This window comes from Thalassophryne amazonica, chromosome 19 (assembly GCF_902500255.1).
Source record: "Thalassophryne amazonica chromosome 19, fThaAma1.1, whole genome shotgun sequence".
In the NCBI taxonomy this organism is placed as follows: Eukaryota; Metazoa; Chordata; class Actinopteri; order Batrachoidiformes; family Batrachoididae; genus Thalassophryne; species Thalassophryne amazonica.
Window position 1 is genome coordinate 57,569,735 of NC_047121.1, and position 26,716 is coordinate 57,596,450.

A 26,716-nucleotide genomic window follows, 5' to 3' on the forward strand; every position below is an offset into this window, starting at 1 on the left:
TGGGGAAGGGTGCAGAAAGATTTCTGCTGCTTTGAAGGTCCCATTGAACGTGGCCTCCATCATAAGTAAATGGAAGGCTTTCAGATCCACCAGGCTCTTCCTAGAGCTGGCCGCCATCTAAACTGAGTGATCGGGGGAGAAGCCTTAGTCAGGGAGAAAAACCTGATGGTCACTCTGTCAAAGCTCCAGCATTCCTCTGTGGAGAGAGGAGATCCTTCCAGAAGGACAAACCATCTCTGCAGCAATCCACCAATCAGGCCTGTATGGTAGAATGGCCAGATGGAAGCCAGTCCTTAGTAAAAGACACATGGCAGCCCACCTGGAGTTTACCAAAAGGCACCTGAAGGACTCTCAGACCATGAGAAACAAATTCTGTGGTTAGATGAGACAAAGATTGAACTTTTTGGCGGGAATCCCAGACGTCATGTTTGGAGGAAACCAGGCACCATCCCTACAGTGAAGAATGGTGGTGGCAGCATCATGCTGTGGGGATGTTTTCAGCAGCAGGAACTGGGAGACTCGTCAGGATTGAGGGGAAAGATGAATGCAGCAATGTACAGAGACATCCTGGATGAAAACCTGCTGTAGAGCGCTCTTGACCTCAGACTGGGGCAACGGTTCATCTTCACCAGGACAATAACCCAAAGCACACATCCAAGATATCAAAGGAGTGCCTTCAGGACAACTCTGTGAATGTCCTTGAGTGGCCCAGCCAGAGCCCAGACCTAAATTTGATTGACCATCTCTATAGAGATCTGGAAATGGCTGCGCACCGACGCTCCCCATCCAACCTGATGGGCTTGAGAGGGGCTGCAAAGAGGAATGGACCAAACTGCCCAAAGATAGGTGCACCAAGCTTGTGGCATCATATTCAAGAAGACTTGAGGCTGTAATTGCTGCCAAAGGTGCATCAACAAAGTATTGAGCAAAGGGGTGAATACTTATGTACATGTGATTTCTTTTTAGTTTTAATAAATTTGCAACAAAAAAAAAAACCAACAAACGAAAAACTTTTTAAAGTTGTCATTATGGGGTGTTGTGAATAGAATTTTGAGGGGGAAAATGAATTTACTCCATTTTGGAATAAGGCTGTAACATAAAATGTGGAAAAACTGAAGCAATGTGAATACTTTCTGAATGCACTGTATGTTGACATGTTTAAGGGGAGACACTGATTTGGAAACTCCAGACTTGTAACTGAACACCTGGTTGCGCTTAGTATTTTTTCTGTCTCTCTCAGGCTCTCAGTGTGGAGCTGCTCAGTGTTCTCCACAGGCTAATGGTGACCAGAGAGTCGTCATCTGTTCACCTCGCTGTGTTGGATTTGCTGCGTCAGATTGTGGCTGCAGCCCAGGAGCACATCAGAGAGAAACGCCACAGCGCCGAGGGTGAAGAGCACACCACACAACGGGAACACCACACATACTGACATGCGGGGATTCACTGTTTGGTCCCTAACACTTTTATCCTCCACAGTGGATGACGGTGCAGAAGAGAAGGAGACGCTGCCTGAGTTTGGTGAGGGGCGGGACACTGGCGGCTTGGTTCCAGGACACTCTATAGTCTTTGGAGCACTGGAACTCTGCCTGTGTGTGCTGGTCCGGAAACTTCCACAGCTCAGTCCCAAACTGGCTGGAAAACAGTCCAAATGGGTATGATGTGAGGGGAAGCTTCAAAAAGAAACTGACATTCAAACTACGAAGTTTATTACTACAATGGTGGTGAAATGAAATGAGGCAGATGTTCTGCTCATGTTGAACTTTCAGCTTTAATGCCCACGATTTAACAAATTATCACATACTCATTTTCGATTATGGACATTTTTATACACAGTAACTCCATTTCCAAAAGCCATAGGTATTTGGACAGATTAAATATGAGGATTATTGTTCACACAACTCATTACTCCTCAGCCTCTTTTCCATCGACAAGTAAGGGGACAGAATACATGAACATTTTCATGAACTTTTTTTACTTTACTTACCGTCAATCATTAAGAAATACAAACTGTATGGTAAATATGCCTAGAGGGGCAGTTCTCAAAAATTGAGTGACCATGCTAGTGAGGGAAGCCACCAAGACACCCAGGCAAATCTGAAGGAGTTACAGGCTTCCGTGGCTGTGATCGGAGAATTTGTGCAGCATGTAACTTTTTTTGCTTTCCGTCACCAGTTCTACAGCTTCATGTTGGTACAGAGAAGGATTTTCATGCAAGAAAACATCAAATCAAGACTTATGGCCCAGTCACACTGCACTTAACAAAGGGCAACGAAGCCCTAACGAACAAGAAATCTGGACTTTCATTGACATCGTTTAACCTTCACTCAGCTTCGTTCCTGTAGCGGTCGCTTCGTCAGGATTTTAAACTGTTGAAAAAATTTGAACGAAGGGTAACGAAAACCTCAATTCGTCTTTATTTCATTTTGCTGTCGTTCTTGACATTTTTTAATCGTTTGCTTAGTTTTTGTAACGTTAGCATTTAGTTTGACTTTGTTCGACCAGCTGAATGTTTTCACACAGTGCAGAAGCCATTCTGAGTGCTGCTGCTGCTGCTTCATGTACTGTTGAAATTACAGGGCAAACTCAGCCTGTTTTGCTTGGATTTTTTTTTTTCTTAATCTGGGTGGTCAGCTTCAGTGGGCTCAGAACACCTTATATAGGCCAGAGTGCATCTTTTGTGTGGATACAATTAATTATTTTGCCACAAGCAACTGCTGAATTTGAAACAACCAAAAAGTTGTGTAATGTCCCGACAGTACATGAACGCTGCAGCAGCAGCTCCTGCGTGTGCTTATTATTTTTTATTAAATTAAACAATATGAGTGTAGGAATGACCATCCAGCCCTTCTGTACATGTGGCAACAGGTAGATAATTCAAATGATTATATAAAGAGTTGTTCTGGAAGGCAGAATTCACATTGTGGATCAGCTGCAGCTGGTAGAAATAAACCAGCTGGAGGTCAATGGCACTGTGTTCACGGACTGATCAGTTTACTGCTCTAATATATTCAATCATCTTTACACTCATTTATTCCTTCTTTTGACAGTTTTTTGTTATAAATTAATATATATGGCTTAGTAACATAATACAGTGATACAGCAGTGACCAAAGCACACCAGAGTGTTTTTTTTTTGTTTAATTGGAGCAAAGAAGGAGGCCCGCAGCATGTCATCAACAATAAGGATTCTGATGATGAGATGAAGCCTCTTTTGTTTTGGACGAGGGAACGCAGAGCAGGTGGGTCCACCGACGTGCACACAGATCTCCACAGCTTCTGTTTGCAGTTTCTCCAGGTCTCAGGTGCTATGAGCTCCGTTCCAGTGCCGAGTCCTGGACCTGAGATGCAGACACACACTGCTCCAGCAGTGGCTCCAGGGCGCATTTCATTTAAAGCGTCGAGATCACACGTTAGCTTCGGTTTCATTTAGTTCCTCTTTAGTCCCTTTTGCGCTCTTGCTTCGCAGGCTATTTGGTGATAAAGCTCGTTCATCCACCTTTTCCTCAAAGAATTGTGACCTTTTGTTACCTGGTCCCTTTGTTCAAGAATCGTCGTATCCATGTGACTGGGTCATAATGTCCCTGACGTGCCTACAGTCAAACTGTAGCTGAAATTTCACGTTTTCTTTTTGAGAAAATCCTTGTCATTCTACTGCGGTTGTGAGACGTTGGAACTATCAAGTGACCTCAAGATGTCTTTGATACCAGGGTTTTCTTTGGAGGATCCTTGTTTCCTGCTGGAAGATTTTATGTCAAATGAATTCAAGTGATATTCAAATCAGGAGGATCACGTGCATTGTGAGGGAACATCAGCTTTGACATTATGTCCATGTTTGTTTCTCTGGACATGATCCACCACGCAGTGCTGAGGACCCCAGTAGTTGGAGAAGGTCAAGGACACACCTACGTGTCACCTGGCTGCAGCAGATAGATGGTTACTTTGGACAGGTGGACAGTGGACTGGTTGTCTGCCTGGGTGGTTGCCATCCAGGTGAACTAATGTGGTTCTGTAGTGTGGTTGATGCAGTGAGTGCATAGCTCCCACACCTGACCTGTTCTCCAAGCCAATTCCACTTTATAATCCTCCAGTTAAACATGAGTCTCGGAGAAAACTTAGATTGAGGAAGAAGGTCAAGGTCAGATTTATTTATAAAGCACATTTACAAACAGTCAACACTGCCCCAAAGTGCTGTACAATAAAAGGAATTAAATTATATTAATTAAATACAAGAACAAAATAATCAACAAGACAATAAAAGATGTGGCAGTATTCAGCTCATCTTGTGTTAAAAGCCAGTGCAACAAGATGTGTCTTTAAAAGAGTCTTAAAAGAGTCAATTGAAGGAGCCAGTCAGACATTCAATGGCAGAGAGTTCCAGAGCTTGGGCCCTGCAACAGCAAAGGCTCTGTCTCCCCTGGTCTTCATCTTAGACCTGGGACAGACCAGTAAACTCTGGTCCACGGAGCGCAGAGCTCTTCCTGGAGTGTGCAATGACAGCATATCAGATAAATAGAATGGGGCTTGACCATGAATTGATTTAAAACAAGCAACAAAATCTTAAAATCAATTCTAAAAGCAACAGGTAACCAGTGCAGTGAAGATAAAACAGGAGAAATGTGTTGGTGCCGTTTGGCTCCAGTGAGCAGACGTGCAGCTGCATTTTGCACCATCTGGAGGCGATGCAGAGATGACATTAAGACCAACATACAGAGAATTGCAGTAGTCTAAACGAGACGTGATCAAGGCGTGCACAACCTGTTCCAGCTGTTTTGGGAAGAAGCGAAAAGGAGGATGAAAAGTGAAAGGTTTAAAAAGAGGATACTGAAAGAGGAGTACTTCATGACTTTGTGTGTGTGGGGTGTGTTCAGGTCCTGAAACATCAGTCTGAGTTTGACTGACAGCGACTGTCACCTGGTGGCTTCAGCTTTATGTGTTCTCGCCGAGCTGCCTTCCGTCTGCTCCCCCGAAGGTAAGACCTGCCCGCAGTGTATGTTCAGATTCCCTGAACCACACTGATCATCCTGGATGAAAAGAGCACCTCCCTCTTCTGGCTGTGGACATTTACAACTCTGAGACGTCTTTTCTCTACTCGTTAAACTCTGACAGCAGCTGATTTTCAGATGGTGAATGTCTTTGATTGTTCAGCTGCAGCATGTGTCCATCCTCCCCACTGTCCTCTACCTCCTGCTGGGAGTCTTCATGAGAACTGGTCCACGCAGCCCGCTCACACAGCGGTAGTGACACTCTCACCTTTAGCGGCGGTAGTGGACAGACAGGAAGAGAAACTGTCACGTTTTGTTTGAGATGTTCTGCTGTTAATCTGTTAACATTTGCTTTAAAAGTGTTTGTCATTAATTCGTGCTCTGTACACTACATGAACCAAGAGTCCCCTGATGTCTTGTACATTAATCCGGTCAGATGAGGTTTAACCCTTCAGTTTAAAAACTACCACAGGAATAAATACAGAGGACCTCCATTAGTGGAGGAGTTTGTTTGTTTGTCAGTTGACAGAAGCAGAAATTTTATTTATATAAGGCAGCAGCTGTAGTTTCAAAGTGTGTAGGAGGCGGGTCCAGCACTGATGGTAAGGGCGTTTGGAGGGAGGAGCTTATGTGAAGCCACTGTTCAAAACACTGGGGCGTCTATATCAATGCTCTTCCCATTTTTACTTTGTCTGATAGTGTCAGTCCGGTGATGAAGCCCCGTGAAATGTATTTTTAAAAGTCCTTGTTACATCACAAAGCTCAAACCAGCCCCTCCTCCTCCTCTGCTGTGGCTTTACTGTTCCAGGTGTCCCAGACGCCGCGGTGGGTGGGGCTGGGCTGGCAGTGGTGAGTCAAGCGGCTCTGCAGGTGCTTAAGGTTGTCCTTTCGTGTCCAATGAGCCGGCAGGAGAAGAGCCGTGGAGCCTGGAAGCTGCTGCTCCGCTCTGCGCTCAAAACGCTGCTGGGCCTGTGGGAAAGCGGTAATCCTTGTTTTAACTTAAATCTAACATCCTTTCATTTTTATTTTACAGAACGTTTTCAACTGGTTTCAAAATGTTCTACAGCAAAGACAACAGATTTAGACTTGAAACCTATAACCTTCAATGAGTCTAAAGGTCAGGAGTATGGAACCAGTTCATTCTTTAAATTGGCTTTAATCTAATTTATATTTTTTTAAAAAAGGTTTTAATTCCCAAAACTAAGGACAAAGGTGCTTTATAGCGACCACGCCTTTAGAACTGTATTTTGTTTAGAAATTGTAAAAAGCGGACAAAACAAAAACAGATTTTGAGGCTGAAAACCAGGGTTTGATAACAGTCTTTAAACCAGTTAATCATGACATTAATAAGTTTTGAAACTGGTTTTAAACAGCTGTGCACCAATAATGAACTAGATTGAACTTGTCTTTTAGATAAGACTGTTCTGGCTATTTTAAAAATGATATTCTGTCATTCTGTACATTAAACTGTTAATTAACTGAAACACTAATTGAGAGATTATTGAAGGTGTTGTAGTTCTACAAGGGTGTGGTTCTTGTGTCCTCAGAGGAACTCTGGCTGCGTTGTGGATCACGTCAGCCTCCTCACTGCTCTGACCATCCTTCCTGTTGTGCTGCTGGACCGGATGTCTGCGCCGTGGAGCCCCTGCACACGCTCGTTCTGCAGCGCTTCTCCACCAGCAATGACGCCAAAGACCCAGCGGTCAGTACCAAGAAGCCTCTTCATCAGTTCTTCTTTCCTCACCCAGGTCATTTCCATGGCTCTGTAGGTCTCAGATCGCAGCCTCTTCACATGCATGTGCTGCATATCCAGATGTTCCATAAGCGCCTCCTGTGTTTATCCGAACTCATAGATCAGTAGTTACATTCATAAACTCTCGTTTTAGTGGAAAGAAGAATGAAACAGTTTTTGTGTTACGGTTGTGATTCGGTGTTTCCAGCTGCTCACATCAGTGTTTCAGACTCAGTCAGATGTCGCCATCATGTACATCAAGGCCCTCGGCGCGCAGCTGGTTCGATTCCTCCAGGTGAGTCTCCACAACTCACAGCCAGATCTAAACATTTTATAAACCCAATAAAGACTGACTCGTTTAAAAAAACAAAAAAAACAAAACACTATAAACTGCTTCACAGAGAAAATTAAATAATGTAAATGTGCTAGCTCCACCCCTTCATGCATGTCAACCCAATCTGACTTTGATCTTTAATATTCAGACTCCTGAGGTTCTGTCATTAGTTAAAGTCTGATTGTCAGAGTTCACAGACACGTGGACAGAAAGCTTATTTGAGGATGCCGTCTGTTCTTTATAGTTATTTTCAAATGTGTCAGGATCAAAGGTTGGCACTTTAAACTTGCACATGACTGATGTGATGTGTGTCCCCTTCAGAGGTCAGAGGAGTCGTCCTCAGATCCACAGGAAGCTTCTGGGAGTCATAGAGGGAGTCCGTGCCATGGAGGCTCTGGTCCAAGGCTGCTGCGGAGTCGCATCGTGAGTCCAACAGAGCAAGAGATAATCATGATGGAACATCTTAACAGCTAATGATGGCAGAAAGATAGCAAGAACAAGTGCTGCTTGATTGACAGGCTCCTCTGCCTTGTCAATTTATAGATACTTTACCCTACTCAGGTACAAAAATAAATTGTAGCGTATTTTCATACTATAAGTTGCACAAGAGTATTAGTCACAGCTGTCCAAAAATGCGTCATGATGAGATAAAAAAATATATATATATAAGTCACACCATTCTATAACTCACATTTACGAGGTCTGTTAGAAAAGTATCCGACCTTTTTTTTTATTTTTTTCAAAAACCTGATGGATTTGAATCGTGTGCTTGCATGAGCCAACGCTGAACCTTCGTGCACGTGTGATTTTTTTTTTTTTTTTTTTTTTTTTTTTTTTTTTTCACGCCTGTCGGTTGCGTCATTTGCTTGTAAGCAGCCTTTGTGTGAGGATGGGTGGAGTCTCTCATTGTTTTTTCCTTTGCAAGGAAATGGCGGAACAACTGGGAGCAGCGCGACTGCATCAAATTTTGCCAGAAACTGGGCAATAGCCAGGTGAAACCATTCAAATTATTCAGACGGCTTTCGGTGGCTTTTCAGTCGTGTGACTATCTGAGAAATTGTGGACAAACTGGACATGTCAGGCATGTTACATGTCCTGTAAGGCTTCAACACGGTAGCGCTTTTGCTGTGCCATCAGCTTCGTGCCGATGAATTTCGCCGCCACTCTTTTCATGGCAAAATCTCTTTCACAGTGGAATGTGCTGAAAAAGTGCTGATGTCCACCTCTTCCCGCACTTTCTCGGATAATCACATGACAGTCCCACATCACCACAGCGTTCACTTTAGAAATGATCCGGTCGTTTCAGCGTGTTGATGCCGATTGGAGGCGCGGCGCGGCCCTTCCACCGTTGTGCGGCCGTCTTTAACCGGTTGTACCACTCCTTAATCTGTGTGTGCCCAGAGGATCGTCACCGAAAGCCATCCTGAATAATCCGAATGGTTCCACCTGGCTGTCGCCCAGTTTGTGGCAAAATTTGATGCAGTCGCGCTGCTTCCAGTCATTCCGCCATTTCCTTGCAAGAAAAAAACGACAAGAGACTTCACCCTCCTCACACAAAGGCTGCCTTACAAGCAAATGACGCAACCGACAGGCGTGAAAAAAATCACTGCATGCGCACAAAGTTTCAAGGTTGCTCATGCAAGCACACGTGATTCAAATCCATCAGGTTTTTAAAAAAATAAAGGTTGGATACTTTTCTAACAGACCTCGTATTTTTGAACCATGGTGCTATTGCTTCATTCAACAAGAAGCAAAACAAATTTAATCTATGCATTATTTATTTACAGTGCAGACACTGCCTTTGCATCCAGAAGCTTATAGCTTCCTATATGTCTTTGAAACATTATAGTTGGCTTTACCTTAGCTTAGCTGTCCTCCTGTTGCTGTCTTCTTGTCTCACACAGTCCAGACAAGTGGAGTGCTAAGTATTATCAAGGATATATTCCCAGCTTTTTAATCAATTGTGGTCTTTCAGTTTGAGAGCATGAGTTTGTTAATTTCACTGGTACGGTGAGACCCAGTATGTCCTTCTCCATTCTAATCATCTTGTTCTTTTTATGGTGGTTGACATTCAGTTTCATGGTGCATTAGTCAATGTGAACTTTGTCATTCAGATTTGAAAAGTGTCCATCACAAAAAAAAATACATTTCTCTGAGCTCAAAGTGCAATATATACAACATTAAGTAAAAATAGGGGAAAATAAATTAACCTATGGACATCATCCATCATTTCATTTTCTTAACTTGCTTGTTCAATTAAGGATCTTGGGGGCCTGGAACCTATCTCATCTGTCACTGGGCGAGAGGCAGGGGACTGTGTGTGTGTGTGTGTGTGTGTGTGTGTGTGTGTGTGTGTGTGTGTGTGTGTGTGTGTGTGTGTGTGGTGTGTGTGTGTGTGTGTGTGTGTGTGTGTGTGTGTGTGTGTGTGGTGTGTGTGTTAAAGGTAGAGTTTTACAGAATGCTCCACTTTTTTCTTCATTGTTTTCTGTCATTTGACCTTCAGGTCCTCAGCTGGCAGCCATATTGCTGCCCATCCTCATCTCTTCCTTCTAGATGAGAACACCCTCAGCTCTGCACCCTCAGTGTCACAGTCTCTTCATGAGGAGGCGCTGAAGGATCTCAATGCGTATTGGACCACAGTACTCTACAGTTTTCAGGTAAAACTTCACAATTTAATTTCTTTTTAATTTTTTTGTCTTGATATTTGTTTATTTTTAACCATCGTATTATAACAGCCGAGGGTGAGTAAAGCTGCAGAGATCTGAGTTGTTGATGCAACTACAGAGGTATCATCCAGCTCTCTGTCCTTGTAAGGATTATTCTGAACAGGATTCACTTCCAGCTGCTTGCTGCTCAGTGACCAAAACAGTCTGATTTATAAACAAGAACCTTATCCATCGACCGTATTCTAGCCCTGTGAGTACTTGCAGAATGAAAATGTGAAGATCAGTAGTGCTTCTATGCAACCTGTGCTGACTTTACAAAGTGTTTTATTCCGTTAATCGGATTATTCTCTAGGACATCCTGAGAATTTGTGGGATCCCCAAGACGTTATTGGACATCGTAGCCAGCTTGTGCACAGATACTGTGAGTGCTGGACAGAGGCAGATACTTTGTTTTCCCCAGTCAACACTGGTATTCCTCAGGGGTGTATTCTGGCTCCTACACTGTTCAGTGCTTGCATAGACGGGGTATGGACTGGGTGTTGGATTGGGTTGTGAAAACCAGTGGCTCGGGTGCTTTTGTTGGCGAGAAAACATTCACTGAGCTTCACTTCACAGACGATGCCGTGATCTTTGCAAAATCAGTGGATACTCCGATTACAGAGAAGCTGAATCAGGAATGACAGGGTCTGGGTTTGTGATGGTCCTGGATCCAGACTAAGATCCAGGCTGAAGTGACTTCTTGGACCCGTCCATCAAAAGTGTATCTGTTTGTGGCGAAGTGTTGAACTTATAGAGACATTCACTGATTTTAGCAGGGATGTTCATGTCTTTGTGTCCTCTGCTTTGAGATCCAGAGACCCTTAAAAAGACCTCATGTGGTCAAACATCAGGTGTTTGGTAATGCTGACATCTTTGCAGGAGAACAGTGGTCTAAATCTTAGGGTTCTGGTGTTGACTGTCTGGTTGTCAAACTTGGACTCTAACAAGTGTCTTAAGGTGACACTGGATGTCTTTGATACCAGGTCTCTTTAGAGGATCCTTGGGTCCAGCTGGAAGGACTTTGTGTCCAATGACAGTTACTTAGTGACACTCCAAGGAAGAGGGTTACTGACATTGTGAGAGAACATCTTCAACCACATTTATTCTGTGTAGTGTGTTTTCTGGACATGATCCAACATGCAGGTGCCTCAGTGTTGAGGACCCCAGAGACTGGAGAAGGTCAAGGACATGCCAACTTTTCTTCTTGCTGCAAGCATTTTGTCTGCCTGGCTGTTGCCATCCAGGATCCAGCAGCTCTGATTGTTTTACTAACAAACAAATGTTTGTAAATTGTATTAAAAAAAATGTTTTAAGATGAAATAGAAGCGTGTATGCTTTTGGGTGTGGACCAACAAACAAGGGGCGGGCCTGAATATTGTGTGATTTTCATGTCTTGATTTGTTTGTTGTCAATCCGTCGATCTCTTATGACCTCGTCTCCTCACCTGAAGTCTCGCTTACACGCGCCATGAAAGGAAACCAAGAAAATCTCAAAGCTAAAGCTAGCAGCATTAACTTCTCTGCTCGCAGCAGCCCACCAAGGTCGTCACCCAGCATCACGCTGAAGACCAACTTCCTGTGAGATGGCGGATTTAAGCCTGCTGTCTGGAGTGTGGCGGGTCGTCCTGACTCCAGACTCTGATGCTGGTCGGCTTTCTTTATGAAGATGTCCTGGATCCTGGTCCAAGCCTTGGCTGTAGAATTAATATTTTTAAAACCCAGTCTTTATGTTGAGCAGGTTTGTCTTTATGGAACATTTATAAATTCTCGGCTCATCACTGCGGCTTGATGAACCGATTTGGAACTGGATCACAATGGTTCAAAATGTCTTTTCCTCACTTTGGTTTAGATCTCCAGTGAGCTGCCTGATCCTCAGTTTGATGCTTCAGTGGTTTAAAAAAAAAAATAATTTCAGAAGGTGCAGAATCCAAATCTGGTTGTCTGGTCTCGGAGGACTGAGCTGGTGCTGACACATTGTGCTGGTTCAGAGTTTTAGGTCAGTTATGGTCCTGAGGGTTAAGAATATCTTTAAAACCCTTCAAGAATCCAGGTCCAGTCCTGGATCCGGCTGACTTCAAAGGAGGACCTATTAACTCTGAGCAGACACACACAATCATATCTCAGTATCAGGTGGTGGGTTGAGAGTCAAACACAATCGGCCCTCTGAGATCAGCTGGATCGGGAATCTGGACTTAGAGTCCAGGCATTGAGGGACTGAAGCAGATCCTCTGTGATGTTCTTGTTTGTGTTTTTAAACATTGTCCTTCAGAACATCTCAAAATCCATCAAACTTTGAGATTGAAGCAGTGTGAATCCTCAGAACACAAACATTTGACCTTTCACCTTCAAAATGGGTAACAAGTGTTTTGTGGCCTTAATGGGAATGTTCCGGAATGTCTTCAGTTTAGAATCATTTGAGCCTTTTTAAAACTGTAGATATGAAACTTTCTCCTGCAGCTTGGTTTGTTTTAAAATGTTTTAAACAGTTTTGATCAGCGAATATTGATTGTGGTTTCTTTGTCTTGCGGCTCAGCCTGAGTTTCAGACAAATGAAGTGAAACCGTGGAAACTGAAACACTAAGATCCTTTTTTATTGTGATATGGCCTGGAGCCGGATTAATCAAACTGGGTGTAATCTGAGTTTTATTGATTGCCACCGACATATTACTGTTTTAAATCAGATGGATTTTTTTTTTCTTTTTCAAATCAGAACTGCTTTATGCTGGCTGAGGATAGGGAAGTGTGGGTTGAGCTACTTAGTCTGCTGCCACCGCAACCCAGATAAGTGTCAGAAAATGATGATTTTATGGTGATGGATCACAGAAAATGACTTGAAATATTCTTACTGTGGATGTTTTATGGAGACTTTGATTCTCAGCACTTTAGTCTAACAACACTACAAAGTCCAGATCAGGTTTAGCCAGAATCTAACCGAATGTTGTTTATGGGAATGTTTGTTTTCTAAATGTGAATAAAAAGAAACATTTAAAGAAAACCTTCATGGTTCTGCTTCTTGAGTCCAGTCAGAGAAACATTCCATGTCTCTTATAGGCCAGACTGAAATAGTTTTCTATAGTTTAAGTATATATACAGTCTACAATCGTTCATAAGATCAGGGCAGATTTGAATGAGTTTTTGATCAAGCTCACTTTGGTACGAATTAAAACTTATTTGTATTTTGATGACCATCTCAAACTACCATGAACTATATGAAGTTCATGGTAGTGATGTTCATAGTGGCCCATTCAATCGGTCTGCTGATTCTCCTCTGACATCAAGGCCTTTTCGTCCACACAACTGCTACTCACTGGATTTCTTCTCTTTTTCAGACCGTTCTCTGTAAACCTTAGATATGGTTGTGTTTTAAAAAAATCCCAGTAGATCAGCAGTTGATAAAATTCTCAGACCAACCCGTCTGGCACCAACCACCATGCCTTGTTCAAACTCACTTAAATCTCCTTTCTTCCCTATTCTGATGCTCTGAACTTCAGCAAGTTGTCTTCGCCATGTTTAGATGCTTAAATACATCGAGTTGCTGCCATGTGATTGGATGATTATCTATTTGTGGTAAGCAATTGAACAGGTGTACCTAATAAAGTGGCATGTGTCTCATATACGAGGTCTATCAGAAAAGTATCCTACCTTTTTATTTTTAAAAAAAACTACATGGATTTGAATGACGTGCGATTACAACAATCATGCTTGAACCCTCGTGGCGCATGCGTGAGTTTTTTCACGCGTGTCGGTGACGTCATTTCCCTGTGGGAAGGCCTTGAGTGAGATGTGGTCCAGCCCTCTCAGCTGAATTCCTTTGTTTCACACGCTGCTCGAGACGGCGCGCGTTGCTTTAATCAAAATTTTTTCTGGACCTGTGAGGAATATCCGAGTGGACACTATTCGAGAAATTAAGCTGGTTTTCGGTGAAACGTTTAAACGGCTGATGAGAGATTATGGGTTGTTTCTGTCGGTGTAAGGACTTCCCACGGAGCGGGACGTCGCGCAGCGCTTCCAGGCGCCATCGGCCTGTTTCGACCTGAAAAACATCCTAATTTAAGGCTTAATTCACATCAGGACGTGAGAGAACAGAGAAGATTCAGAAGAGGCCGGCATGAGGAGTTTATGCCGACATTCCACTGTTTAAGGACATTTTGTAATGACAGACGTGCGCGCAAATTCGCCGAGTCGTTTCCCGTGACGACTCGGTGAATCTGTGTGCGCCGCGACAGGAAAAACAGCTCCGTGTTGAAAACCAATTTGTAAAATTCAGGCGGCTTTTGATGGCTTTCAACAAGTGAGTAACTGAGAAATTGTTTAACAGCTTGGGCATGTTCCAACTTGCCCGTTAAGGTTTCTAACGGAGGTGTTTTCCTGTCGCGACCCCCCGCGGTCGGGTCCGGCCCGACATGCGACTCTGCCCGCACGTTCTTTCATTACAAAATGTCCGTTAACAATGGAATGTCCGAATAAACTCCTCATGCCGACTTCTTCTGAAAGTTCTCTGACGACTTACTGGGTCAACAGAGCCTGAAATGTGGAATTTTCAACTTGAAACGGCGAGACGCTGCCGCCTCGAAGCGTAGATCGCCGTCAGGCACCATGGGCCGTCCTTACGGCGACACTGCCAGACCAAAATCTCTCATCAGCCGTTAAAATTTTTACCGAAAACCAGCTGAATTTATCAAATGGTGTCCACTCATTGTGCCTTACAGTTTTGAAAAAATTTTGATCAACAAAGCAGCAGTCTCTGAGCCATTCCTAAACAATGAAAAAAATCGACGAGAGGGTGGGCCACTCCTCACTCAAGACTGCCCCAGGCGAATGACGTAACCGACAGGCGTGAAAAAAAACTCGCATGCCCCGAGGTTCAAGCATGTCTGATGTAATCACGTGATTCAAATCCATATGGTTTTTGAAAAAAATAATAAGGTGGGATACTTTTCTAATAGACCCCGTGTATATAGTACCCGACCTTATTATTTTTTTTCAAAAACCATATGGATTATCTCATTATATATATATATATATATATTATGATTGCCGTGAAGATCAAAGGCCATTGATAACGGGTTTTAAATTTTCTTTTGAAAAAGTTGATGGAGGAGGTGAGGGTTTGTAAGTTAAGCGGCTGTTTTTCAGGCATAAATTTTTAAAAATTCATGCAGTTTTTTTTTTATTATAAGAAAGGGATTACATTGTGTTTCTTGATCTCATATAATCAATCACAAGTCTAAAAGGAAAATACACAGTTTAAAATTTTAAATAAAAAAAGCGCCAGACTTCCCTAGTCTAGAAATGGCCACTAGGGGGCGCTATTGTGAAGAGCAATAATGTTGGCAAAGTTCACTTTGAAGATCTATTTTTTACATTTTCTGGAGTATTTATTTTTAATTACATTTATCTTTTAAATCCCTGACATATTTTACTTTCTTCTAACATGTAGTTTTTGTAATATTACGTTTTATGAAATACTTTAATACTTTGGTTTATCATAAAATTGTGCGTTTTTTAATTAATTTTCTTGCAATATTAAAGTTATTTTGTATTTTAAATTTTTTTTTGTCCTTTTAACAATCTTTTCACTTTCTGAAATTGTCTTGTTCTTGCAATATGTTTTTTTCCCTTGGGGCGGGGGGAATGACGTTCATGTTTTAATATCGTGATATAATTACATAATTTACCTTTTATAGTCAAACATGCACAGAATTTCATATTTGTATAACTGAAAAGAGCTGAAAATGGTTTACTTTTAGATTTATATGAGGAAACTAACAGTCTTCCATTAGTTTTCTAAGCCCGCTGCGGGTTCTGGAGCCAACACGCTCTTTAATAATATCTTTTCGTGATTTTATCTTGGTTTATATACTGTGATTTAAGCGTATATTAGATACCTGTGATGTGCGCTTTGATTCATTATGTATAAACTTTTCGCACTAATAAATGAATTATGAATGAATTTGAAACACCAGGTGTGATTAATATGACTGCTTTAAAATTAGTTTCATTCATTCTATTTAATTTCTACCAAAGTGCAACTTTATCCTTCAGAGCTTTTCTTTTTGTGCTTTTATTTATGCTCTTGTAAAATTTGGATATTTATTTGAATTTGTCGAAATATATTTTTCTGTCTGAACTTGTCAGATGTCCGACTTGTGTGAAGGTCCGTGAACGTAGCAGTGGTGCGTTCAGCTCTGCTCCATTTCAGTAGCTGGGTGTCTGTCGTCTCCACTTTGACCTTTTAGCTCCGATCAACAAAGATGGGATGGCGTTGATTTAAAGCCTTTTTCGGTATTCGGTTCTGCGCTTCGCGGAACCCCGAAGCTCATAATTTACACCCCCGCTGATCGTCGCTGTGCTGGAAACAAATAACGGTGAGTGGTTAACCCGAACTTGGACGGTCGTTGTTGGATGTCGTCGTACAGCAGATGTCGAACGGCCTCCCGCCTCTTCCAGAACTCGAGCTTCGCGGCTTGTTTACGAAGAGTTAGGCCGCGGCAACGACTAGCGCAGAAAGAGCGTTTTAACGTGCCCTAAAAACGTGTGAGTTGGCATAAAAATGTGAGTGTCTGGATTAGGCAGTGGAGTTAAATAAACTGTCCGTGAGATAATACAGCTTTATTTTTTTTAAAAACTTGACGCATCTGTTAGCTAACCAGGTGGTGCTAACGTCAGCTAGCTGGCTAGCCTCAGCCAGCTCACCCGGTTTTATCTTAGGGATTTTCTGATCCGGATTAAAAACTAACAGAAACCTTTGTCTCGGACGTTCTGTGTGCAGTTTCCATCCTTTGAAAAATTGTTATGTTTGTACGGTACGACAACACTGATTTTTCGCCAGTGCGTCGCTGGGGAAGCTAATGGCCGTAGAACGGTGTGTACCAGTATGAAAAGATGTACAGCGGGGTTTAATTTGCCCCATCTGTGGGTTAAAGCCACGGGGACGTGCCCTCTGTCTGTCCGTGTCTATATATATATATATATATATATATATGTATATATATATATATATATATATGATTTTATTGAACATGTTATCCACAAACAACCAGTGAATCTTGAGCCTCATGACTCGGTCAGGATGATGAAACTCGGAGACACCGCTGGATGAAGGCTCGCTGTTAACTTTCTAATTTACTGGAAGTAAAGTGAGCCGGACAGACTGGTATAAACTTTTCACAATAGTTTTATTTATTGCTGAAATAACTAATCGACTGATAGAAAAGTGATAATTCACTTTGACCAGTTGACATTTTGCAATTTCTCAAATGAGATGATTTGCTCCTTACTTGAGAAAAGTTTGAAAATGTTGAAAAATGGCTTAAAGTGCTCTGAACCAAAATGATCTTAGTAGAGCAGCTTGAATCTTCGACTGGACTGGGTTGCTCACGTCAAGCAACCCAGTCCAGTCGAAGATTTAAGCTTCTCTACTATGGAAACCACCTGGACAGTTGAGACACAGAAACAAAATGATCTTACGTAGCTCTTGTTTTCAGCACTTTCAAACCAATGATAAACATGTTTAAAATGATAAACATGATTAAGTAGTATGTAGCTAAATAGAAAGAGGTTGGTTCTAAAGAATATCTTAAGACAGTCTAACCTAGTTGAGTCTTAAACTGAAGGTAAAGATGAATTAAGAATATGCAGCAAAGTGTGCATAAGGTGGTCTTTATCAGTGAGGTCAAACATTGTGAAGATGAAAATATTTACTGTGTACCAACGGCGGTGACGCTGGTAGAAAGTCTGTAGTTGTCTGTTGTGGTTTTTGAAAGTTGCCCACAGGTCATTGTGGAGAGTTGGCATTCATACTTGTGCTATAAAAAGGTATTATTTAAGTGTCCTTTGATTTTTGGACATCTCTTCCCTTTCAGAAATCTGTCTTTGTGGATTTTTGAAGTCTAGTTAATTGAGTCCAGGTTTTGTAGAAACTTGGAACCATTCTTCTCTTGCATTAGAGCAGACTTTAAAACCGCAGTCTTCAGTCCATACAACAGGAAAGGCTTTTGTTTTTGCGGACCCTCTGCCTGAGTAAAGGAAGTGGGCACAGAATGTTGATGAGGGGCAAAAGGTGGGGATCCAAACAGGTCAACACAACAGCTATGGTCTGAGGAGGGAGGAGTCAGGATGCTAGCTCCTAAATTGTGATGATTAATCTGTTACTAAGAGGATCTGTCCTTGAGACCCAGACTGACAGGTTGTCCAGTTTCAGATGAGGAGTTAGTGGATCCAACAGGGTTTCGACAGCATTGTCAAAGCATGAAACAGTATTTCTGCACCTGAAACCAAACCCAGAGTCGTCTGTCATGGGTTTGTTTCACCACCATGTGGTCATTATGGGTTGAGCAGCAGTGACCTGTTACATTTATTCACTGTGTGTCTATTACCTGGCATTTTATAAATGGCTCATTTAAAAAGGAACAGAGTGCACACTGAAAATGAGGTGGATAGCGCTCTCTTGCCTAACCTGACTGCAGATGGAAACCTGGTTAGATTCCTTTAAGACTTTTCTTGCTCGAGGATTGCTCTACACATTTCTGTATGAGCAGGGTTGAGTTAACAGTTTCAGTATAGGAGAAACATCTGTACTCTTGCCAGACTAAACTGAGGACAAAAAAGTTGATGCAAAAATTAGCTGCATAAAAAATAACCCCTCGGGGTCCATGGGAATTCAAAAGCAGAAATTAGTTCAGAAACTTGTTTGTTTTTGCAGATCAACAGACTACATGTCTCAGAACCCCTGTAACAACCAGGACGACTGCCCTGTCTGGTTTCCAGTCTACTGCTATCCAGCTGGTTGAATGAGTCCCGAACCACTTCAGTTTTGTGAGCAGTGATTGGGCATTGAGCCAGATCAGGCAGCCAACTGGGAGCCAAGTAAGAGATCATGTGACAGTTTTTTGGTCCTTGGATAATTATGGATTATTTTGTGTGCCTGACCCAAAATACTTTTTTTTTTTTTTTTTGGCTACAAACCTTAACATTTCAGAAATATTTCTGGGGGGGATAATCCACTATAACATGAAGATTAACTTTTTTACCTATGATTTTACCTATCAATTCTGCTTATCGATCCGGTTCTTTATCAATTCCCTTATCAGTACCTCCTGTCAATTTTCTGTGTACTAAATGTAGCCTTTACGGGTTTTCTATGTCAACAACATTTTATTGAGTCTTAAGGTAAATAAATATGAAATTGGTCACTGGATCCTTGATCTCTGGACATAAATAAAATCTGTACATGGTCACTGGATCCTAGATCTCTATGACAGACTTATCCAGGAGTAGGAAAAACCTTATTTAAGACATTGTTTTGGTGATTAGGGATGTCCTCATGTATTGTAATAAATGTCCCAAAAATCTTTGATATAATATAAATTCAGCTGGACAGAAATAAGATGTATACCTATTAATCATTACGAAACATCATATTTACAGCATCCTTACTGTTTCTAGTTTCCAATGATATATGACGTGGTACTTTCGGGGCAATTACGGCTGGTACATCCTGTTTTTCTTCAATGAAGCATAATGCAAAAACACCAAAATTTACTCTACACACGGGTCACCTTGCATTTAGTGGATAAAAAATACATGTTAAAACTTCTGGAAGTACCCAAACACTATTGGTTGATCGAAAGAGTTGACAAAACAAACTTTTCATTAGATTTTTGGAAATTGATACTGTAGTCCTTTTATTTTGGCATATTTTTTTCCGTCCCACAGTGTCCGTCCATAACGCTACATGTTGTTCCTCACTGTGGGAAGATTAAAAAAAATGTTGACCTAAGTGTGATGAAGACCCACAAACATACTTTATAATGACATCCATGGAAAAAATTCAAGTGGCCAAATCCCCACAACTGATGAACCATTTCCATCCCACAAAATGTCCGTCCGTCACACATGTGACGGACAAACATGTTGTGGGACATTTCTGTACTGTACATTATTTGTATGGAAAAGGTATCATTTGTATGTATAATTTTTGCATAGTCACAGTGTTTACAACACTATTTGCATTTTTCACAAATTACATTTACTTTTGCGTTACGACAGATCTCTTAAGGCTCATTGATTTTGTTCTTATGATATTGGAGATAATTGTTCTGTAAATTGTTCTTCATTCGTTGCCAATTTACATAGATGAAGGTGACATTTTTACTCAAATCAGAATTTGTGAAGATTTATTATTCACACATATTTAACTTTGGGATATTGAAGGTTTCAGAGATGGAAATCATCATTTTGGTCCCACAGTGTCCATCTGTCACATGTACAGTCGGGAGCTCAGTCTAATATTATTAGTCATTATAAGTAACCTGTCTTTTAAAGATGAAATTGGTCAAGTACTGATTACATATTTATGCTTCATTGAATTTAGGGCCCCTCAGATTAATTACTTGCAATATATCACTTTAGAATGAAGCAGCAATGCAAGTGCAGAAGCATGCTAAGTGCAGTCAGTGTCACAGGGTGCAAGTTGTAAACATGTTTGATCAGTGGCTTCAGAATCCTCATTTGGATTGGAAATCTTGAAATGTACAGACATAGCCCTATCTATAAAGCTTTCTGAAGGTGAGTCACCATGAGTTTCCTGATTTTCCGTCATTCACATTCTTTCAAAAGCTGTTTGTCAAATTCGACTTTTGATAAGTAAAAAATGCACGTGTCAATAATTCTAGGGTGTACTGAGGTTGGTTTTAGGATGATTCCTTTTATGTACATCCTGCTATGATTTCCCTTTAAATTCACATCCCACTCTGATAAATCAAGATGGCTACTACATGCTTGGCAGCCATTTATTTTGTTTTCTGCTTTTATAAATCTTCAAATGGGCCGGTCCTTTGTTTTCATTTTCTCAGGGTACTAAAAGTATGTTAGGGTGATAAGGATGTTTCATATAGATTTGTGGCATGCTCCAATAATCAAGATGCCCCCATGGCAGCCATCTTGATTTTGGTTTCCACTAAATAACTTAATATGTTTTCATTTCAAGGTATGTTTGGGTGCTTAAAGGGACCCTTTACTCATCAATGTTAACCCCTAAAATAAAGATTATATTGAAATATGATATCTTAAATAAAAACAAGATTTGCAATAGATTAGCTTAATTTTTATGATTTTAAAAAAACTCACCATCTGTGAATAAAGACACTTTGTGGGGCAGGGATCATTATTTTGGCAAAATATTCCAGTTTTGGCCCTTTTCATACACAAGAGTGACCAGGATTTTATTCAGAGAATAAAGATTGTTTAAAAAAAACAAACTACATTCTCAAGACCCTAGTGGTCCATATTTAACCCCTTAAACCCTAGAGCCTATCTCACCAAAATCACATGCACATACATTATGATTTATTTCATTACAGAGTCAAAAATGCAAAAGTTTGGATCAGCTAAAAGACAGGTCCTAGGGGATGTTGTGGTGTATGTTGGTGTCAGCATTGGTTAGTTATGAGTGTTCATATGTTCTAAAACAGGGCAAGTCCCCAAATTTGGGGACTCTAGAGTTTAAGAGGTTAAAACAAATACATGTTCCACTTGTTTTGAAAAATTTTTTTTTTCTTCTTTCTCCACTGTTGCTGTTACATTTTGTAGCCCAGCTTGGTGAACACGCACTGAATTTTAGAGGGCACATGCAGAGGTAAAGTTTCATAACATGGCTTTTTTTTAGGTCAACTTTATTATAATAATAATAATTGTGCTATACAGATTGGTGACAATTTTAAAAGAAAAACTAGAATAAGTGAGTGGAGGAATGCAATTAATAATTATTATTTTTTTTTTTTAACCTTTATCTAACCAGGTTAGTACCATTAAGATAAAGATCTCTTTTGCAAGGAAGACCTGGGCATTTCTGAAGTTTCCAAGTCACCTAACCTGCATGTCTTTAAATGTGGGAGGAAACCCACGCAAACACGGGGAGAACATGCAAATTCCACACAGAAAGGCTACAGGTGGGGAATCAATCCCATGACCTTTTTGCTGTGAGGCAAGAGTGCTAACCTCTAATCCACCGTGCTGCACAAATGAATGCAGCTGCTTCTGCACAGGTGCACTGCAAATACAATTAAACACTTCACATCCCCTCGTATTCTGTAGCATTAAAAAAAAATGGACACCCAATTTCAGACATGTTGGATAACCCTCATCCAAATATCTAAATAAAGGGAATATCTTTGGAAGAATGGAGTTCTTCCCTTCATAATTTCCATAGACATGTAACAGCTGTTCTGCACCAGCATTTAATTAAATCACTTATTGTTCATGTATCCTTTGATTGGTCACCTGTTTTTGTATGAATGTATACTTTCAGATGTTTTAATATCTGTCACCTGAATGATGGCAGATTTCATCACACTGGCTTCAAGATATTATTTTTCACACTGTTAATTTTTGTTGGGGTTTGTAATTTGCTGTAGGCGAGTCATCATGGGGGATGTGGACCCAGATACCTTGCTGGAGTGGCTGCAGATGGGTCAGGGCGACGAGCGTGACATGCAGCTCATCGCACTGGAGCAGCTCTGCATGCTGCTGCTCATGTCAGACAACGTCGACCGCTGCTTTGAAACGTGAGTTTACTTCAGCAAGCACATGCACTCTACACAATGCCACATTCAGGTCGGAGCTGGATGCTGTAGTATTTGCTCTTCTAGATTGTGATCTGGGTTCTGTCCTCTCAGGTGTCCTCCTCGAACGTTCCTTCCAGCGCTTTGTAAGATCTTCCTGGATGAGAGCGCTCCTGACAATGTGCTGGAGGTCACGGCCCGTGCCATCACCTACTACCTAGATGTGTCAGCTGAGTGCACCCGCAGGATTGTTGGTGTCGACGGAGCCATCAAGGCTTTGTGCAACCGGCTGGTGGTGGTAGAACTCAACAACAGAACCAGCCGAGATCTTGCAGAGCAGTGTCAAGGTAGGATGGTGGGATGAGGTCAAGATTTGAAACTGCACATGAAAAGAAGGCTGATAGTTTTCACATACAACTAAACTGATACCGGTGTCTGAATTCCTTCCTCAGTCAGGTCAAAAGATGACAGACAGTAATTTATTTATTTAAATAGTTTCAGAAAGAAAAGTTCTGATCCAATGTACAAAAATAAAAATAGCAACTTACTTTGAATGTCTGATGCAAGGAGGTAACATCATACTGAAGTTTCTTCTTGGCTTTTCTGGGTGGTTTCTGAGACTCTTTGCAGTCTGGCTCTGAGAGTTTTGATGCGCAGATGGATTTTCTGTTTTGGGCTGGTTGATCACAGGGCCCACCAAACTGCTTCCGTCAGAGTCTGAGAAGCGTCCCGATGTGTCTGTGATGAAAGTAGCCTCAGTGCTTTTAATCCCATTATCTGCTTGTTCAGAGAATGATGTCATTAATGATAGCATGGCTGAGAGCAGCAGCAATGTTTTTGTTCTTGTGAAATCACATCAGTTCCTGTGTGTCTTGAGGTTTAATTGATGGGTCTGTGGTTCACCTGTCACTTTTCACAAACCGTTATCCTGGAAAGTACCAGAGTTTCAGCAAAACTGGAAGTGGAGGAGACTACTGTTTTATGATATCATTGTAGAAGAGGACACATTAAATTAGAACATGATGCTAAAATACCCTCGGCCGTATGATGTTGGTAGGGATATTGGATCTTTAAAACATTAATTTGAAATTGGGACACTCTGGGATGGTACTTCTGTGTGTATAACTTCTAAATTGGGCAGCAGGAGAATTTCTACTTATAGAGTGTAGAATTTTAGGACTTTGGGGTGTTCAACATAATTTCTCAAACATATGAAACAAATTTAAACCTGACTTTGTGACTATACGAGGTCTGTTAGAAAAGTATCGGACCTTTTTATTTTTTACAAAACCATATGGATTTGAATCACATGTGATTGCATCAGCCAAGCTTGAACCTTCGTGCGCATGCGTGAGTTTTTCAGTCTGACGGTTGTGTCATTCGCCTGTGAGCACGCTTTGTGGGAGGAGTGGTCCAGCCCCCTTGGCGGATTTTTATTGTCAGGAAAATGGCTGAGCGACTGCCGCTTTGCTGCATAAAATTTTTCAGAAACTGTGAGAGACAGCCAGGTGGAAACCATTCTGAAAATTCAGATGGCTTTCGGTGAAGATTCTATGAGCATCACACAGATTAAGGAGCATTACAACCGGATTAAAGACGGTCCACAGCGGCTGAGGGCGCTCCGCGCTTCGAGTGGCCATTGACAGGCTGAAACGACCAGATCATTTCCAAAGTGAAGGCTGTGTTGATCCGGGACGTCATCTGACTACCAGAGAAATGGCAAGAGAGGTGGACATAGCACTTTTTTTGGCACATTACACTGTTACAGGAGATTTTGTAATGAAAGCGCGGAATTCGCGCGTCAGGACGGAGCTGCGTAATGGCGCAGAACAAAAAAGCACCCTGTGTTGGAAGTCTCACGGGACATGCCAGCTCTTCCACCATTCGGAAGATTCAGACAGCTTTGGGTGGTTTTTCAGTCGAGTGAGTATCCGAGAAATTGTCAAGATCTGGGCATGTCAATGTCCTGCCTGTGTTGCTGGACCGGATGTCTGCGCCGTGGAGCCCCTGCACACGCTCAGTCTGCGCGTTCTCCACCAGCATGACAGCCAAGACCCAGCGGTCAGTACCAAGAAGCCTCTTCATCAGTCTTCTTTCATCACCAGGTCATTTCCATGGCTCTGTAGGTCTCAGATCGCAGCCTCTTCACAGCATGTGCTGCATATCCAGATGTTCCATAGCGCCTCCTGTGGTTATCCGGAACTCATAGATCAGTAGTTACATTCATAACTCTCGTTTTAGTGAAAGAAGAATGAAACAGTTTTTGTGTTACAGGTTGTGATTCGGTGTTTCCAGCTGCTCACATCAGTGTTTCAGACTCAGTCAGATGTCGCCATCATGTACATCAAGGCCCTCGGCGCGCAGCTGGTTCGATTCCTCCAGGTGAGTCTCCACAACTCACAGCCAGATCTAAACATTTTATAAACCCAATAAAGACTGACTCGTTTAAAAAACAAAAAAAAACAAAACACTATAAACTGCTTCACAGAGAAAATTAAATAATGTAAATGTGCTAGCTCCACCCCTTCATGCATGTCAACCCAATCTGACTTTGATCTTTAATATTCAGACTCCTGAAGGTTCTGTCATTAGTTAAAGTCTGATTGTCAGAGTTCACAGACACGTGGACAGAAAGCTTATTTGAGGATGCCGTCTGTTCTTTATATTTATTTTCAAATGTGTCAGGATCAAAGGTTGGCACTTTAAACTTTGCACATGACTGATGTGATGTGTGTCCCCTTCAGAGGTCAGAGAGGAGTCGTCCTCAGAGTCCACAGGAGCTTCTGGGAGTCATAGAGGGAGTCCGTGCCATGGGGCTCTGGTCCAGGCTGCTGAGGAGTCGCATCGTGAGTCCAACAGAGCAGAGATAATCATGATGGAACATCTTTAACAGCTAATGATGGCAGAAAGATAGCAAGAACAAGTGCTGCTGATTGACAGGCTCCTCTGCCTTGTCAATTTATATGATACTTTACCTACTCAGGGTACAAAAATAAATGTAGCGTATTTTTCATACTATAAGTTGCACAAGAGTATTAGTCACATCTGTCCAAAAATGCGTCATGATGAGATAAAAAAATATATATATAAGTCACACCATTCTATAACTCATTTACGAGGTCTGTTAGAAAAGTATCCAACCTTTTTTTTTTTTTTTCAAAAACCTGATGGATTTGAATCGTGTGCTTGCATGAGCCAACGCTGAACCTTCGTGCACGTGTGATTTTTTTTTTTTTTTTTTTTTTTTTTTTTTTTTTTCACGCCTGTCGGTTGCGTCATTTGCTTGTAAGCAGCCTTTGTGTGAGGATGGGTGGAGTCTCTCATTGTTTTTTCTTTGCAAGGAAATGGCGGAACAACTGGAGCAGCGCGACTGCATCAAATTTTGCCAGAAACTGGGCAATAGCCAGGTGGAAACCATTCAAATTATTCAGACGGCTTTCGGTGGCTTTTCAGTCGTGTGACTATCTGAGAAATTGTGGACAAACTGGACATGTCAGGGCATGTTACATGTCCTGTAAGGCTTCAACACGGTAGCGCTTTTGCTGTGCCATCAGCTTCGTGCCGATGAATTTCGCCGCCACTCTTTTCATGGCAAAATCTTCTTTCACAGTGGAATGTGCTGAAAAAGTGCTGATGTCCACCTCTTCCGCAATTTCTCGGATAATCACATGACAGTCCCACATCACCACAGCGTTCACTTTAGAAATGATCCGGTCGTTTCAGCGTGTTGATGCCGATTGGAGCGGGGCGCGCCCTCCACCGTTGTGCGGCCGTCTTTAAACCGGTTGTACCACTCCTTAATCTGTGTGATGCCCAGAGGATCGTCACCGAAAGCCATCTGAATAATCCGAATGGTTTCCACCTGGCTGTCGCCCAGTTTGTGGCAAAATTTGATGCAGTCGCGCTGCTCCAGTCATTCCGCCATTTCCTTGCAAAGAAAAAAACGACAAGAGACTTCACCCATCCTCACACAAAGGCTGCTTACAAGCAAATGACGCAACCGACAGGCGTGAAAAAAATCACGCATGCGCACAAAGTTTCAAGGTTGGCTCATGCAAGCACACGTGATTCAAATCCATCAGGTTTTTGAAAAAAATAAAGGTTGGATACTTTTCTAACAGACCTCGTATTTTTGAACCATGGTGCTATTGCTTCATTCAACAAGAAGCAAAACAAATTTAATCTATGCATTATTTATTTACAGTGCAGACACTGCCTTTGCATCCAGAAGCTTATAGCTTCCTATATGTCTTTGAAACATTATAGTTGGCTTTACCTTAGCTTAGCTGTCCTCCTTGTTGCTGTTCTTCTTGTCTCACACAGTCCAGACAAGTGGAGTGCTAAGTATTATCAAGGATATATTCCCAGCTTTTTAATCAATTGTGGTCTTTCAGTTTGAGAG

The 26,716-nt window shown here is 41.7% G+C and overlaps 2 protein-coding genes and 1 long non-coding RNA gene across 5 annotated transcripts in view; all 3 read left to right on the top strand.

Moving 5' to 3' along the window:
- The first annotated feature begins 1,238 nt into the window (after positions 1–1,238).
- Positions 1,239–4,969, top strand: LOC117532183. Its single transcript, XR_004566804.1, has 3 exons — positions 1,239–1,388; positions 1,477–1,652; positions 4,868–4,969. It is a non-coding gene; the product is annotated as an uncharacterized LOC117532183 (long non-coding RNA).
- A 180-nt stretch (positions 4,970–5,149) lies between these two features.
- On the top strand, positions 5,150–7,228 carry heatr5a (HEAT repeat containing 5a). The gene is made up of 5 exons (XM_034195120.1): positions 5,150–5,233; positions 5,790–5,963; positions 6,529–6,685; positions 6,903–7,008; positions 7,196–7,228. Exons 2-5 carry the CDS (start codon positions 5,879–5,881, stop codon positions 7,226–7,228), a joined length of 381 nt encoding a protein of 126 aa, XP_034051011.1. The 5' UTR covers positions 5,150–5,233; positions 5,790–5,878.
- An 8,691-nt stretch (positions 7,229–15,919) lies between these two features.
- The window catches only part of hectd1 (HECT domain containing 1), a 66,342-nt gene continuing 55,545 nt past the window's right edge, over positions 15,920–26,716 (top strand). For all 3 annotated transcript variants that reach the window (XM_034159784.1, XM_034159785.1, XM_034159786.1), the window contains exon 1: positions 15,920–16,119. The gene's annotated coding sequence lies outside the window, so the exon portion shown is untranslated. The remainder of the gene's footprint in view (positions 16,120–26,716) is intronic.